Source organism: Lethenteron reissneri, chromosome 53, assembly GCF_015708825.2.
Source record: "Lethenteron reissneri isolate LAM-NWPU_2019-01 chromosome 53, ASM1570882v1, whole genome shotgun sequence".
NCBI classification, from domain to species: Eukaryota; Metazoa; Chordata; class Hyperoartia; order Petromyzontiformes; family Petromyzontidae; genus Lethenteron; species Lethenteron reissneri.
In genome coordinates, this window is record NC_083831.1 from 2,318,554 (window position 1) to 2,333,401 (window position 14,848).

The 14,848-nt window shown below is 52.5% G+C and overlaps 1 protein-coding gene across 1 annotated transcript; it reads left to right on the plus strand.

Moving 5' to 3' along the window:
* Positions 1–641: 641 nt before the first annotated feature.
* LOC133356278 (centrosomal protein of 85 kDa-like) lies at positions 642–13,531 on the plus strand. The gene is made up of 10 exons (XM_061573700.1): positions 642–1,388; positions 2,391–3,251; positions 4,667–4,795; positions 5,805–5,957; positions 6,917–7,050; positions 7,497–7,593; positions 8,510–8,572; positions 9,683–9,790; positions 11,363–11,588; positions 12,791–13,531. Exons 2-10 carry the CDS (start codon positions 2,412–2,414, stop codon positions 12,988–12,990), a joined length of 1,950 nt encoding a protein of 649 aa, XP_061429684.1. The 5' UTR covers positions 642–1,388; positions 2,391–2,411; the 3' UTR covers positions 12,991–13,531.
* Positions 13,532–14,848: the final 1,317 nt, after the last annotated feature.

Genomic DNA, 14,848 nt, shown 5'->3' on the forward strand with positions numbered 1-14,848 from the left:
TTTGCAAACTTGCCGATTGCAATTATAAATACTGCAACACAACACTTTGAGTCGTGTTACGTTTGCACTGGCGGAATGAGTGAATTTAACGTCCACGAAGTAACGCAACGTCAAATTTCGATTTAAAGCTTTTGTGACTGCAGGGATTCATCTTCTTGGTTCTTTCGGTGAAGTCATCACGTAGAAGGGAATAATAAAAGAATAAAAATAAAACAATAAAATACAATTCTCACGACGTTTCGGTCACAACGCAAGCAGCCGTCCTCAGGTGAAGACAGCGTCTGAATGAGCTTGGTGGTGTTCATTCAGACGCTGTCTTTCCGACAGACCTGTTCTTCACCTGAGGACGGCTGCTTGCGTTGTGGCCGAAACGTCGTGACAATTGTATTTTATTATGTTTTTTATTATTTCCCTTCTACGTGACCCAAGAAAACGCAACGTCAGTGACGTATGAAGGCCACGTGACTCGCGCTGCACGTGCCCCCCCCCCCCCAGGTAAGATGGCGCCACCGTTCGCACGCCCGACCCCCGCCGCGTGGCGTAAGGGAGACCCCGCGATTGGCGCGATCCGGTCACGTGCTCCGGACGTGCCCGGAACTTCCTGTCACGTGCCGCCTTTCCCGCGACCGTTGAGCGCCAGAGTCAAACAGTGGAAGAGTCAAACACGGAGGGCGAGAGGCGAACACACGCGGGGAGAGCGTTAACACACTCAGGGAGAGAGTTTAACACACACGGGGAGAGAGTTAACACACGCGGGGAGAGAGTTGATACGGAGAGAGAGTTAACACACACGGAGGGTGAGAGGCGAACACACGCGGGGAGAGAGTTTAACACACTCAGGGAGAACGTTAACACACACGGGGAGAGAGTTTAACACACATGAGGAGAGAGTTAACACACTGAGAGAGAGTTTAACACACTCGGGGAGAGAGTTAACACAGACGGGGAGAGAGTTTAACACAGAGGGGGAGAGAGTAAACACACGCGAGGAGAGAGTTAACACACACGCGGGGAGAGAGTTAACACACACGGGGAGAGAGTTAACACACACGGGGAGAGAGTTTAACACACTCAGGGAGAGAGTTTAACACACGGAGAGAGAGTTTAACACACACGGGGAGAGAGTTAACACACTTCAGGGAGAGAGTGATTCGGTGACACGTCTGGCTCCGTGTCGCTCCCCCCGTGCGCGGTGTCTACAACAACAACAGCAGCAACAACAGCAGCGACAACAACAACAGCAGCAACAACAGCAGCGACAACAACAACAGCAGCGACAACAACAACAGCAGCAACAGCAGCTACAACAACAGCAGCTACAACAACAACAGCTACAACAACAAAAGCAGCAGCAACAGCTACAACAACAACAGCAGCTACAACAACAGGTACAACAACAACACCAACAGGTACAACAACATCAGCAAGTACAACAACATCAGGAGGTACAACGACAACAACAGGTACAACAAAAACAGCAGCGACAACAACAGCCACCACCCAACACACGTGTCAAGAGCACGGTGACGGGACCTTCAGCAGGGTCCACGTACTGTACTGTAATAGGCGACGTTTCGGGCAAATGCCCTACTGCAGGTGCGTTGGCGCACAGCTGACATCGGTTAACAACACCACTCGGATAATAACACCGGCATTAAAAGGCGAATCGTAGAACGGGCGACGTTTCGAGCAACGGCCCTTCTTCATGGCACATTGAAGAAAAGGCTGCTTCATCCTTTCTTCATTGCGTCTCCTGTCCCAACCTCGACACGGGTCTCCATAGCTGTCAACCCCTTATCAGCGGGGCCCTATCTTATTACAGACTAATTTAGACTGTATTGGTTACCAATACAACGTTCATCCTACAAAGTCTCATCACGAGGAGAGAAACACAAGCAAATAGATATTAAAAAAACACTTTTTGTGTTGCCCGTATTGAATGATCACTCCACTTAATCCTCCAGACTCCCATCACAAAAGCCTGAAAACTCTGCACACAGATTGTGTGAGTCACCACCTACTCCCATCACACTGTACATTTAGAAACGTGCATTGAGATTATTTAGCGTATTTTGCTGCTATAAATTTCCAGATTGCTTCTGAAAAATAAGCTCTTAGCTCAGTGGGCTTTACCTGGTAAGATAACAACATAGTTTCGTTTTATTTGTATATATTTTTAAAGTGATTTGTTTACTTTTTCTATACTTTGCACTCCTGCCGTGTTTTTGCTTCGTTGATTTGTTGTAACATTCTGACCCGCCCCCTACTGGGACATCTGTGGAAAAAGAGCTTTATAGCCCATCGGATTCCTCCTCCAGTGCAAATAAATATTCTGATTCCAAATGTTGCAGCTGCAGTCTAACGCAAATGCATGTTCTTGTTTCTCGCAGGCATTTGGGTGACCCTCTCGCATGGAGCCGGTTACGCGCGGCGATCATCCCACGGTGTCCGACTCGGCCCTCGTGAGGCGAGAACGCGAGAAGGATGCGAATGCCGAGCCGCCACCGCCGCATCGCAACGCCTCCGCCTGCCCGCCCACGTTCGCCAATCTCAAGACGTCCTTTCCTCTCGACGACACGAAGACGTTCGACTATCCTGGGATCGAGCCGACGCTCAACCAGACCAACATCCTCCGCGGCATGAAGGACAACGACATCGGAAGCTGCCTCTCGAGCACTGCCAACCATCACGTTGACACAACCGGCCCGGGTGAATATGTCACCTACGTGGCTTTGCCCCATGGCTCAAACGTCGCCGATAATATTCCTGGCCTGCATCGCGTCCCCAAGTCGGCCAGTGCCGACGCAGCCGATTACCTGGCCGTTATGCGCTCCGCCGATACGAATTACAAAGTTGTTCAAGCTCCGTACGGCGCTCGGGGCTATGTCACCGGCTACAACGCCGAACCCCTGAGAGCGATATCCAACGGCGCCGCCAGGGTGACGTGCGGTTTTCCCGGCGGGCAGCAGGTCGTTGCCGGTTTTCCGTTTGGTTTGCACCCGCACGGCACGAATCGCTTGGTCTTCCCGAACGCCTACGGCGCGAGCGTAGAGAACCGTGAGAACGTGCCGGCATACCCCGGGAGCGCCGGCTTCACCTCGCATGCCACCAGGGCGACCAGCATGCCGCCCTTTTCACATTACGAGCCGAAAGCGAGGGCGGCGGGTAGCGGCAGCCGGTCGTGCGACTTGGAGATGTGGCAAAGTCATCCGCTTCAGAGTGCCGGTCATCAGCTGTTGATGTACCCGAAGGTGAGAGTAACCGCGGTTGTGTGATCGCCTTCCCGCAGCCCTTACGTTGGTTCCTGTCGGTGATGAGTTTCACTGGGGGCAGAATTACGTTACTTTCAGAATCCAAAAGCGCAGAGGAGGCCCGGTGGCTCGGAGGTCAGAGCGCTGAGGTGGCACAGCTGAGACCCTCGGTCAACCCGGGTTCTCAAGCATCACGAGTTGATGGTCTCAACTTGGTCACCAATGACTGTTCAAAAGATACAAACTTTCATTACCTTTTATTTTACCAATATGTTGAACTTCTTTTGCACCATACGTAGTCAACTGTGATAACCGGAGTCATTACCTTTTGTTGTACATATGTATGTTGAAATTCATTCGCACCGTCCGTAGCCAAACCGTGCTAACCGAAGGTGTTAATCGGAGGTGTTCTGTACTTACTTGGCTAAATTCCAGCTCTGAGAATGAAAATACCATACAGCATTCGTTCGAGAGTCATGTGACGACCATTACTCTCATATGGCAGAGCTGGTTGGAAAGTGCTGCCCGCTATCGTGTGTGTTGAATAGAGGTCACTTGAAGGAGGGATCTCGGAGGTAGCTCTGTGATGTCTGCTTCCGTGGGCCGTTCTCTTAACATGAAGGGACACGCACCGCTGCGTGACAGATCCGAACGGGTTCTTGGTCTCGCGATGCCGCTGTCAGATAATCTGGATATGAATAAAACTGCACCAGTTTATGACAGAAAATGTGAGCGAATGTTGGCCTCATGGTGAACAGTCTGCATGTTGAAACGGTGTTTATCTGAGGGTGCATGCTCACAAGCATGCATACTACAGTAATTGTGAAAAGTACAACCGAGTGCTACTCTTTCGCATGGCGATGGTAGCAGCAGCGTGTTCGGGAGCTTAATGACAAAATTCGAAGCCTGCTGGCCACGAGAAGGCTTCAGGAGAGAGTTCCTGTAGGTTTGCTCCTCCGTTGAACAAGCGCAGACTACAGTTGGTTTTGTGTATGGTCCACAGTTTGGGCTGCATGGCCACAAGCGCACCGCTATTGGCTTGTCTTGAATTTTCCATTCGTGATGGAGACGTGCACATCGGTTTGTACATTTTCCGATGCGGTTGTTGATACCACTAGTGTCTTCGAGGAGGAACGTCAAAGCCAGGAGGTTAAACGATGTTTGTTTCTCGAACGAGGCGTTGATTCCGGACTCCCGCGTTCCACTCTGTTCTCTAGCGTTCTTCCGGATCTGGGCGAGATTCTGTGGGGGTTGGAAAAGCGCGATCCCAGACAGGGGAATTGGGGACTTGAGTAGAGCGGCGACGAGGTGACGTTGTTGAGGTGTCGGTTGGTGGCTGGGTTGTCGCCGGCAACAAAAGCATGGGATAAACTCCCTCGCAGTTTGCGTGAAATACCTCTCGTTGCTCTTTGTAGGATGACGAAGCGACTGCGGACCTCAAGAGAAAACTGGGCGCCGCGGAGCTGGAGGTCAGGACCCTCAGAGATTCCCTCCTGAAGGTCCAGAACGATCACTCGGCGCAGCTCAAGAAGATGGAGGAGAAGGTGCCGCGCGTTTACCGAAGAAACGTTTGCAGAGCGGTTTTAGTGGCGTCGGTTTTTTGTAAAGTTAACGCCCAGCAGGTTTTTTTGTTTTCAGCAGCCAGGGTTATTACGGTTGATTTATTTTGGGTTTTGCTGACTTCCTGGATTCTCGTTCTGATTCATTCAATCACTTTTTGACCATCGCACCCGCTTAGTCGTGCCTGAAGATGCTCCACGCAGCTTCAAGCGACACGCCGTATGCGATCGGCTGAATTTGGCTTTGAGAATTTCCATTCAACTCACCGGCGAGGGAAGCTTAAACTATAATAATTGCCGCGTTTTAAACACTCGTACACGTGACGCTTGATTCGTTTGACCGTGTCGGTAAAAAGGAGTTCCTAACGACACGAATGTGGTCAGAATATTACGTGGCCCTCACCTCCTTCTTGTCGTACGGCTGCTGACGTAGATGCAGAGGCAACGACTACAATTTCACATTCAGTCGGTCAAGCCACAGACAACGGCGTCAGCAGGAGCAGCGGAGTGTATCTTTAATGTAGTGGTTCTTAACTTTTACTGCAGCCTTGCACCCCTTTGGTTCTCATTCGTAAAAAAATATGTTAATAAATACATAGGGTTTGATTTAAAAAAGTTGTAACTTACGTGCCCATGCTTAATTTGTGTTTTGCTGATTTACCTTCTAAAAAAAATCTGGCCATGTCTCACACCCCCAGCAGGTGCAGCGTGCACTTCAGGTTAAGAACCACTGCTCTAATGTCTCCTTTGTATTTGTGGATCGAGTATTGCGTCATTATACGTTGTTACGGTCTGTGGTCTGTTGTGGATGACCGCAGTGGCCTGCGGTCATCCACAATCAATTATGAATCGATACCCAAATGCGCCCACAATGCAATTTGATCTGTTTTTCACTTGCAGGGCTCTTCGTGGCAAACGCTAAACCTCACTGATTTTCTGTGTGCAGCTTAGGCCTTGCTTGGCCCGTGTGAACAAGTGCATGTGCTCCCAACAGATTAAGAACAGAGACAAGCACATGGAGTCCCTGAAGAAGCGCTGCCAGAAGAGCACGGAGGAGCGTGACGAGAAGGAGCGGAAACTCCAGAGCATGGACAGATACCTCTCGGCGTTGCCCACCATGGAGGACCACCAGCGAGACCTTCAGCAGGTCAGCTGGACAATTAGTGATGTTTAAAACGATCAGAGCTATCGTCGTTTATTTGCTCGTTTACCGACGGAAACCTCGAAAGACTATTTCAGTCTTCGCAGCAGTAGAGGGATATGTTCGTGCCCTGTGCTATACCAATTGAGTCATTTTGTAGGTTTACTCTTCAGCATTGGGATATATCGGCCATACCAGTTACATTGTATGGGTTTGTATATATTTATATATATATATTTTTTTTTTTGCAAGCTATAACAGGAAATTCCAGAACCCGGAGGAAGCCCATTCAGAACAGGGGGAGAACGTGGAAACGGCACCTGGAAAGGCACTCGAACTTTGGATTCGAACCCAGGGCCCTTGCTCAGCGAGTTGATTCCTCTTCGCCGCCTCCACCCAGCCACTCAAAACTCCTCTCTAGGGGCAAACGGCAGAAGGGTTTTCGCGTGAAATGTACAGCCCTTTGACAATTCACTGCTGGATGAAGGCCGCCACACACCCATGGCACGGTCATACGTTGTTATTTGATCATATTTTATTACGCTGGTCGGGTGAATTAATGAGCAACGTGCTTAAATCCCCGTGCCTCTGTCCACCCTGCAGTATGTACGTTGAACTTCTTTCGCACCGTACGTAGCCAACCACGCTCATCGGAGGTGTCGTACGGGGGGGGCGAAGTGCGGGTAACTCCCCACCCCTTCCAAGCGTGGAAGAGTTGGCCAAAATACCCTCTGGAGGGAGCAATTTCTGCCAGCAGTGGCGTGAGCTAGCGCCTGCGTGGGCTAGCGCCTGCGTGGGCTAGCGCCTGCGTGGGCTGCGCTTGTGCCTGGAGAGAGAGAGGAGGGGGGTCACCGTGCGTCACCACGCGTCGGCGGCAGTGACGCAAAAGTCGCTCGCTCGGCTTGCGTCGGCGACGTTTTGAACGTGTCCCCCTCGGCGTTGCGTTCGTTTTCATCGCCAAACAGATGACGGAGCTGGAAACGTTGAGGTCGAGTTTGCAACACAGGGTGGAGGCCCTGGAGGGAAGGCTGCGCGACAGGGACCGCGAAATCCTGGACCGAAAAACCAAGGAGGAGGAGCTAGTGGCCGCAGTGCAAAGGTACGCGCCGCTCGGAGAGAGAGAGAGAGAGAGGACGTTTGTCCGTCCTCCACCGAGGAGGAGAGGAGCCACAACGGTCAGAAGTTGGCTCGGGCGCAGGCGCCGGGGTGGGTCGTTACGCCGCAGGATTGCGAAGGGGTGGTGCTGGCAGCGGCTTGGGAGAGGCCTTCCGTCAGGTAGCGGATTGACCATGGCTGATGTTGATTTCGTCTGGCAGAAAATAGTCCTCGCCCAAGCCCATTAATCAGCTGCTGGATGAGGGCCTCCCCATGAAGTGCGGTTCGTGGGGGGGTTATTTGACGATACTGCACCATGCCGGTCAGTACGGGTTGGTGAAGAGGGGTGGTGCGTAACGGTTTATTGACGAAGGTCTGTTGGCTATTACAGTTCTTTAAGTAACACGATGAGTGCTTTGTGCTTCACATGTGTGTTTTGCAAACCTGCAGCCTTCAGCACAAGCTGGACTCACTTGAGCAGTCAAAGAGTCCCCCGTCTGGAGTGGACGTGACGCAGCTACGGCAGGAGAACTGCAACTTAAAGAAGGTTCGTGTTCCCCATGTGCGTCACCTTCATGCGTCTCTCGCGTCGCCGACGCGATCGAAGCCTGCGGCCTGAGTCCGGGTCGGTTCCCGGGGCGACCGGTCACGTGACCGCATCTCCCGCGTAATCGCGCAGGTCAATCGTCGCCCGCAAACGCTTTGTCCACGTCCGAGCCAGCGGGGCGGCAAGGAAAGTAATCGGCCAATCGCAGCGCGCGCGAATGTGTCACATGACAACGCACAAGCGTCGCCGAGCGGATGGAGGCTTGACAGCAGAGTCTGTCTCCACTGTGAGCAGCGACCGGTTGCGTGCAACTGCTCGCAACCGGTTACAGAGACAGACGTCCACACATGAGCGGTTTAGTTGCGTCAACTGATTTGCATGCAACCAGCTGATGGCTCCGATGTTGGACCTGGCTCTTTCGCAAAAGGGTCGGTGCCGTCACGCGTGGTGTGGACATTCAGATGGAAGTACAACGTGAGTGCCACGTTCCCTGGCAGGAGATTGTCGCGTGTGACGGCTGTGTTTGCGATCGTCTTGGTTGTTTGTAAGTGAGTGAGAATGGAAAACGTTGGCAAAGGCTGGCCGCCTCCGACCACTCTCAGCTTTGTCGGAAGCTGAGCAGGATTTTGAGCCTGGATAGCGGGTGGATGGGTGCCCAACCTTGCGTCCGCTGCTGGGAGGCGACACTCTGTGGAGAGCGCTTCACTCCCTACAGCCCTCGCCTCTACAATCCCCCGCCAACGGCAAACCGCGACGACTTCCGTGGTGGAGTACGGCCCTCATCCAGCAGCGGATTGGCGGTGGCGCCGTGCGTACGCAACGTGCGGCCGCTGGCACCCGCGGCGCGTTGCGACTGCGTTGCCGTGGTGGCGGTGGATGCTGCTATGCGCTAACCCCGCCGCGTTTTGTTTGCCAGATCATAAACATTTTAAAGAAGAAGCTCGAAGCCCTCACCGAAGAGCATGGAGATAAAATCAGGGTGCGTGTTTTCCACCTCGTGGCTTTACCCTGCGGTGCGTGTGTTCAGAGTGCGTGTGTGTGTACTGTAGTTTGCTCACTAACAGCACTTGCCCCAACACTCTGTTAAGGCTATATGGGGGGATCTTTGTCTTTGCTTGTACTGGAGCGGTTAGCGCGCTGCGCTACAAACCCAGCGATCCGAGTTCGATTCCGGCTCACGGTCAATACCGGTGACGATTATGTGAACTGGTCCTGGGCCTCCCCTAGGTCGACTCAGCCTCAAATGAGTACCTGGTGCGGTGTGTAAACATCGCCACTGGGGAGATAAAGTTGACTGGGCGTGGTGCTGGCCACCCACCTCCTCGTGTGCCGTGCCGGCCTTCATAGGTGCTCACAAATAGCACTTGCCCCAACAGTCTTTTTCAGGCTATATGGGGGATCTTTGGGTTTGTCTTTGTTCTGCAGTGGCATGCCAATGCTCGCGTTAACCGCAATGCTAATGGAGATAAAGCCAGGGTCTATAGAGGCGAGCGTTGGTGGATCACACACCTTATTGGAACTCCCTTGTTGGCATTGAGGTCGCCATCGCTAAAGAAGCTCCCGGCTCGTGGGGCGAAACGTTGGACATCGGCGGATGCTCAGTGACGGTCAACTTAACACGCAATGATTTCGCAGCCAATACGATTCATATTGCCCTTTGGGTTTAGGCTACAATGATCTGGTCAAATGTGGTTCGTAAGACCCTCCACCACACAACACGTATTAAATTGTCACGTGGTGCACAAGCGTTTAACAACGCAGCCGATTGTTATTGTTTTAGCTCCCCGACCGGTGATTTACGTAGTAATTCTCACGGCCACATTTAGCAATGGAGTATACGACGTTACGTCAAGCGTCATCAGGATAGAATCCAACAACTCGGAATAGCCATGTCACCTGACCCAGCTTTTTAAAATTGGTGCCATAATTTCACAAGAGCAACTTGTTTAACACGTAGGAACAACCAATCGGATTTAAGGCAGATATGAACCACTACGAATGAATGCATCCAAAGTTGTGTTGAGTGCGGCGGGTCACGTCGGCCCGACCAATAATTATTCACTGCTGTGGCCTTGTGCGTGCTCTCCAGCTCTTAGAAGAACAAGTGGTGCACGAGGAGGAGGAGAATGCGGCTCTAAGAGATGCGCTCGGGGAGAGAGACAGCGGCCTGCAGGCCCTGCAGAGCGCCGTCAAGGAGGTGCATGAAATTACAGCGTCGTGTCAGCGTGGCGTGATGTCAACGCGACGTCGCGCCGTCGTGTCGTTGTTGCGTCGTTGCATCGTGCCATTGTCATCTTTCCATTGTGCCATTATGCTATTGTTCCATCGTGTTATTGTTCCATCTTGTCATTTTCCATTGTGCCACCATTCCATTGTTCCATCGCGCTGTCGTGTCATCGTTCCATCTTGTCACCATATGATCCATCGTTCTATCATTCCTTTGTGGCGTCGGCCCAGCGTGACAGCGGTGTCATCGTCGCACGATCCTCTGCGCCTTGAAGCATCCGCAGGCCAGGTAGCCGCAGTGGTAGTCGAGATGGGAGGCCCTGTGATTACTGTTGTGTTGTTGTTGTTTTGCATCAAATTGCTTCACTTGCTCTCAATCCCTTTCATAATATTTCCACCGTGCTACGCTGGGTCAGTGAACTCACCGAGGCCAGCTGCAAGTCAAACAACTGGGAGGGTCTCTCTGCTCAGTAGTTGGGGTGTTCGTTCATCCCCGCTGGCAGTCCTGTTCCAGTGAATAAATATCACCTTTCTCCGCCACTGAGGGACAATGCCTTTGGAGATGCGTTGATTAATAATTATAGGTCTTTAGTGCATTTGGTATTTGTTTTGCTCATATAGCGCTGGGCTGCTACGAACGAATGCGCTGTGTTTCACAGATGGGTATCGTCGGCCAGAAAGAGGGCGATGTTGATATCTGGTGTTGCTACCTGATGTTGCTACCTGGTGTTTCACCGTTGAATAATTTGAAAGTGTTTTATTTATTTGGACCGGTGACGGCAGCACACGTGGCCTACTTCCCTCTTTATGATGTTCGTGTCTTTGATTTGTAACGAAATTTTGGATTAGGCCACGTTCATGTTCTGGGTCAGTTTTGTGTCGTTCAGACCCCTTGGCCACCCGACACGGCCAAACAAATGAAATGGGCGCGCGTGGTCAAAGAGTTTAACAACGCGCTAATTATTATTGATTTTGATTTGAATCTTGATTTGAAGCTTTCGTGACTGCAGCAATCCATACTCTTTGGTTCTTTCGGTAAAGTCACGTAGGCATAAAATTTAATAAATCACGACGTTTCGGGCGCAATACAAGCTCCCTCACGAGCCAGATTTAGCTCCGTTGAGATCGGTGGTCCTTAACTTGGGGTGCATGCACCCCCTGGTGGTGCCTAAAACACAAATTCAGCACAGGCACGTAAGTTACAACTACTTTGTTTAATCGAACCTATGTATTTATTAACATTATACACTTCTTACTGTTGAGAACCAAAGGGGTGCAGGCTGCAGTAAAGGTTCAGAAGAACTACTCGTTTAGATACAAGACGTTTCACTTGCCACTCCGCCCAAGCATCGTCAGGACAGCATCCAGGATTTCCGTTATGACTTCCTGATGTTTGGCCTAACCTCCAAAGGACTCAACAGCGAATCCTAGTCTTGGCTGAGAAAACCCACGTGGTTTTTGTCGTAGTCATTGTTGGTGGTGTTGTTGGTGTTGTCATTGTTGTTGTCGTCATTGTCGTCATCTCACGCGTGTGTGTTGTCAGCTCGCGGCTCAAAACCAGAAGCTGCTGGACGGGCACTTAAGCCTGAAGGAAGAGCTGCAGGAGACGATGGACGTGTCGCGCGATCACGATCGGCTGAGCCAAGTCGGCAGCGAACTCCAAGCGCAGCTGAGCCACTGCTTTGGCGAGCTGCGGTCGCTGTGCCGGGTGGTGTGCCAGCGAGTCCACGGGCACGATCCGAACCTGTCGCTGCTGCTCGGGATTCAGAGTGAGTGCCCGGAGGGAGCGTATGCAGCGGCGGGGTCCGTCCGTGTGTCCGTGTGTGTGGTGGTGGCTGGTCACCCACCCCCTTGTGTGCTGTGCTGGCCTTCATAGGTTGCTCGCTAACAGCACTTGCTCCTACAGTCTGTTCAGGCTATATGGAGGATCTTTGTCTTTTTTTGGTGGTGGCTGGTCACCCACCCCTTTCGTGTGCAGTGGTCGGCCTTTATAGGTGCTTGCTAAAAGCACTTGCTCCTACAGTCTGTTAAGGCTATACAGGGGATCTTTGTCTGTCTGTACCCGGGAGCGGAAGTGTAGGGGAGCGGTAGTGGTTAGCTGCGCTACAAAGCCGGCGACCCGAGTTCGATTCCTGCTCACAGCCAACACCGTTGACGATTATCTGAACCAGTCCTGGGCTTCCCCTAGGTCGACTGTGTATATACATCGCCACTGGGGAGACAAAAGCAGCCGGGCGTGGTGCTGGCCACCCACCCCTTCGTGTCCTGTGCCGGCCTTCATAGGTGCTCGCTAACAACACTTGCCCCAGCAGTTTGTTAAGGCTATACAGGAGGGGGTAGGAGGAGGGGTCTTGATGTCCCCAGGACCTGCGGAGTCGAGACGCTCGCGTTGAGCACCGGAGCTCTGCACCAGCGGCCGCTTCGGGGTGGCGGTTGCTCCGTGCCGGCGTGTGATGCCAGCGGCGGTGAACACGAAAACCGGAGATCTAGCCAAATGTAGACGGTTGTGCCAATATGGGAGGACTTCAGTCGAGGCGGCGTTTAGCTGGAGGTAGTTAGCCGGGCCTACTGTTGCACGCTGGGTGGGCCGGACGTCTCGGAAGAGGAGGGAGTATAGCCACACTTTAGCCCACCGAGATGCGACTTGCGGATCGGCTAACTGCGATGAACCCGTGCACACCGCGGGGTGGACAGAGGCGGCAGTGAGGGGGGGAGTTGGAGGCGGGGGGGTGGGGAGATTTAAGAAACTTGGCACCATTGTCTCAGCTGCCACGCCGGGAGATGGGATCGAACCGGTGACCTCCGAATTTCAAGCCCGGTGTTGGAACTCCGTTCCTCCGCTGTGGCAGCGCCCCCAGTTAGTCGTCGGTCCTGGCACTGGGGGGGGACCTCGTTACACGTGGCCATCGCGGTTTGCGATTGGCGGCTCCTCTTCATAGGGCGTGCGTGTTCTCTCACCCCCCCCTCCCAGGCCTCGCGCACGATGAGAGGGACGCCGGCGGCGACGGTGGCGGCGGCGGTGCCGACCGTCGCTCGGCGAGCTCCCCGCCCATGCCGCTCGCGTCCACGCTGGACGGTGTGCGGCAGCTGCGGCGCGAAGTGGACGAAGCGCGAGCCGTGCTCTCGGAGCGCTACGCCGAGGACGTGGGGGAGAACTGCGCCGTGCAGTAGGCGCCAACGCCGGTGCCACCATGCCGGTGCCACCATGCCGGTGCCACCATGCCGGTGACGACCGAAGGGGTGCTTTTAAGAACGTTTGGAGAAATTATCATTTGGATTAAAAAATATTGGGTTTCAGTCTTTGTTTGCACCTTATTTTAGTGATTTAATAATCCCCCGATTTGCTTATTAAGATTTCATCCTGCCCCGGTGGTAGCTCGGCGGTCAAGCGAGCCCGCTCGTCAGCGAAAGTTTGCGAGTTCGACTCCTGGTTGGGGGTCTGACGCAGCCCATCATCATCCCTCTGGGGTCATTAAAATGAGTACCACAATGTGGCGAAGTTAAGTGGATGCGTCCTCTGGATCAACATGGCCCCTGCCATAGGAGTGTGGAATTTCCACGGTCACTGACTCTACAGGGCAATAAGCAGGTGAGCACACCGGTGCTTGTTTGAGCAGCAGGAAGTCGCTGACTTTTGCATGACGTATTTAAGTAACTTGTTTTTGCAGCATGTCGACAATAAAGAAGTGCGTTTGTACGATTTTACACGGTGGCTGGAGTGCTGCAAAGTCACTCAATGCGTCTGCGACTCACAATTTGCCACCAATATTTGCGAACGGGCCCCAACCTTCTGTTGGCTGCGGACTGCCGTGCCCCGGGTTAATATGGTGACGGCGACGGCGCCATGTGCAGCTTAAGAATCGGAATGTTCATTGATACCGGACGGAATCCCATGAGCTATAGAGCTTTTTTCTAGACGACCAGTCGGGATGGGTCACTGACATCCTACCTTCTGCCCACGTCGCCCCTGTTGGCGCCATCCCAGCGGTCGGCGCGCTTGCGTTTGTGGCAGCCCCAGGGCCGTATTATCAAATAGGCCACAGGAGGTACTGCCTAGGGCCTACGGAAACTAAAGGGGCCTACGAAAACTCATTTTGCCCATGTTTTTTGTTGTTGAATGTGTGATCTGTGATGATGAACAACATCTTTTTAAAGCTGCGTCATCCAATGAAAATTTCGCTTAAATGTTTAGGCTTTCTTTTTTTCTTCAATTTTAAATTAAATCTGCTTGTCTGCGGGTCACAGCGCTCTCCCATCTAATTAGGGCACAGACTAAATAATGAACATAATCATCAGTGATGACGTCCAGTGGCTGGACGAAGTACCGCGTCAGAAACAAGCGGATTGACAGCGGCAGTACCAACTCTATAAAGTTTACACCATTGGAACCTCCTTTGCCAGTAGCAAAATATGATCATTGGTTTTTACCCTTTTATCTGGCAACAAAACCGACACCTTTTTTACAAGGAGTCATGTTTGCATTGACCACAATACCTGCGGTCGGAATGCAAACAAAAAACACAACTCTGATAATGTATGCACTGCAGGTATTGTGGTCAATACAAACATGACTCCTTGTAAAAAAAGGTGTCAGTTTTGTTGCCAGATAAAAGGGTAAAAGAACAATTATTATTATCTATAAAATGTATCACTGAAGGCCGACGAAGCAGAAGTGCCTCGGGCCGACAAGAACCTTCATCCGGCCCTGGTCCGCCTGGAGGTGTCTCTCCTGGTGGTCAGTCTAGCAGCAGCAGCTGCGGTGGGGGGGGTCCCCCCCCATCTCTCGCCGACTCGCAGCACCGAGAGCCCCAGCCATGGAAACTCCTCCGCTCTCTCCACGACTGCCCCGATCGCTTGTGGCGAGTTGACGCAAAATACCCAGGGAAGGTGCTTCATTTTTGGTAGGGCTGATGATAGCCCCCCCCGCTCCCCACCTCTTCATGGCACGCTTTAGGTTCACCCCAGGCATCGATCAGCCCTCCCACTGTATCTGTACCAGATGGAAATACCTCTGGTACGCCCATGGAAA

Excerpts from the sequence above, each read along its gene's own strand:
- LOC133356278 (XM_061573700.1), top strand. The coding sequence starts at position 2,412 with ATGGAGCCGGTTACGCGCGGCGATCATCCCACGGTGTCCGACTCGGCC. Across the intron at positions 3,252-4,666 it reads AGCTGTTGATGTACCCGAAG|GATGACGAAGCGACTGCGGA; the intron begins GTGAGAGTAACC and ends TGCTCTTTGTAG. Across the intron at positions 9,791-11,362 it reads TGCAGAGCGCCGTCAAGGAG|CTCGCGGCTCAAAACCAGAA; the intron begins GTGCATGAAATT and ends GTGTGTTGTCAG.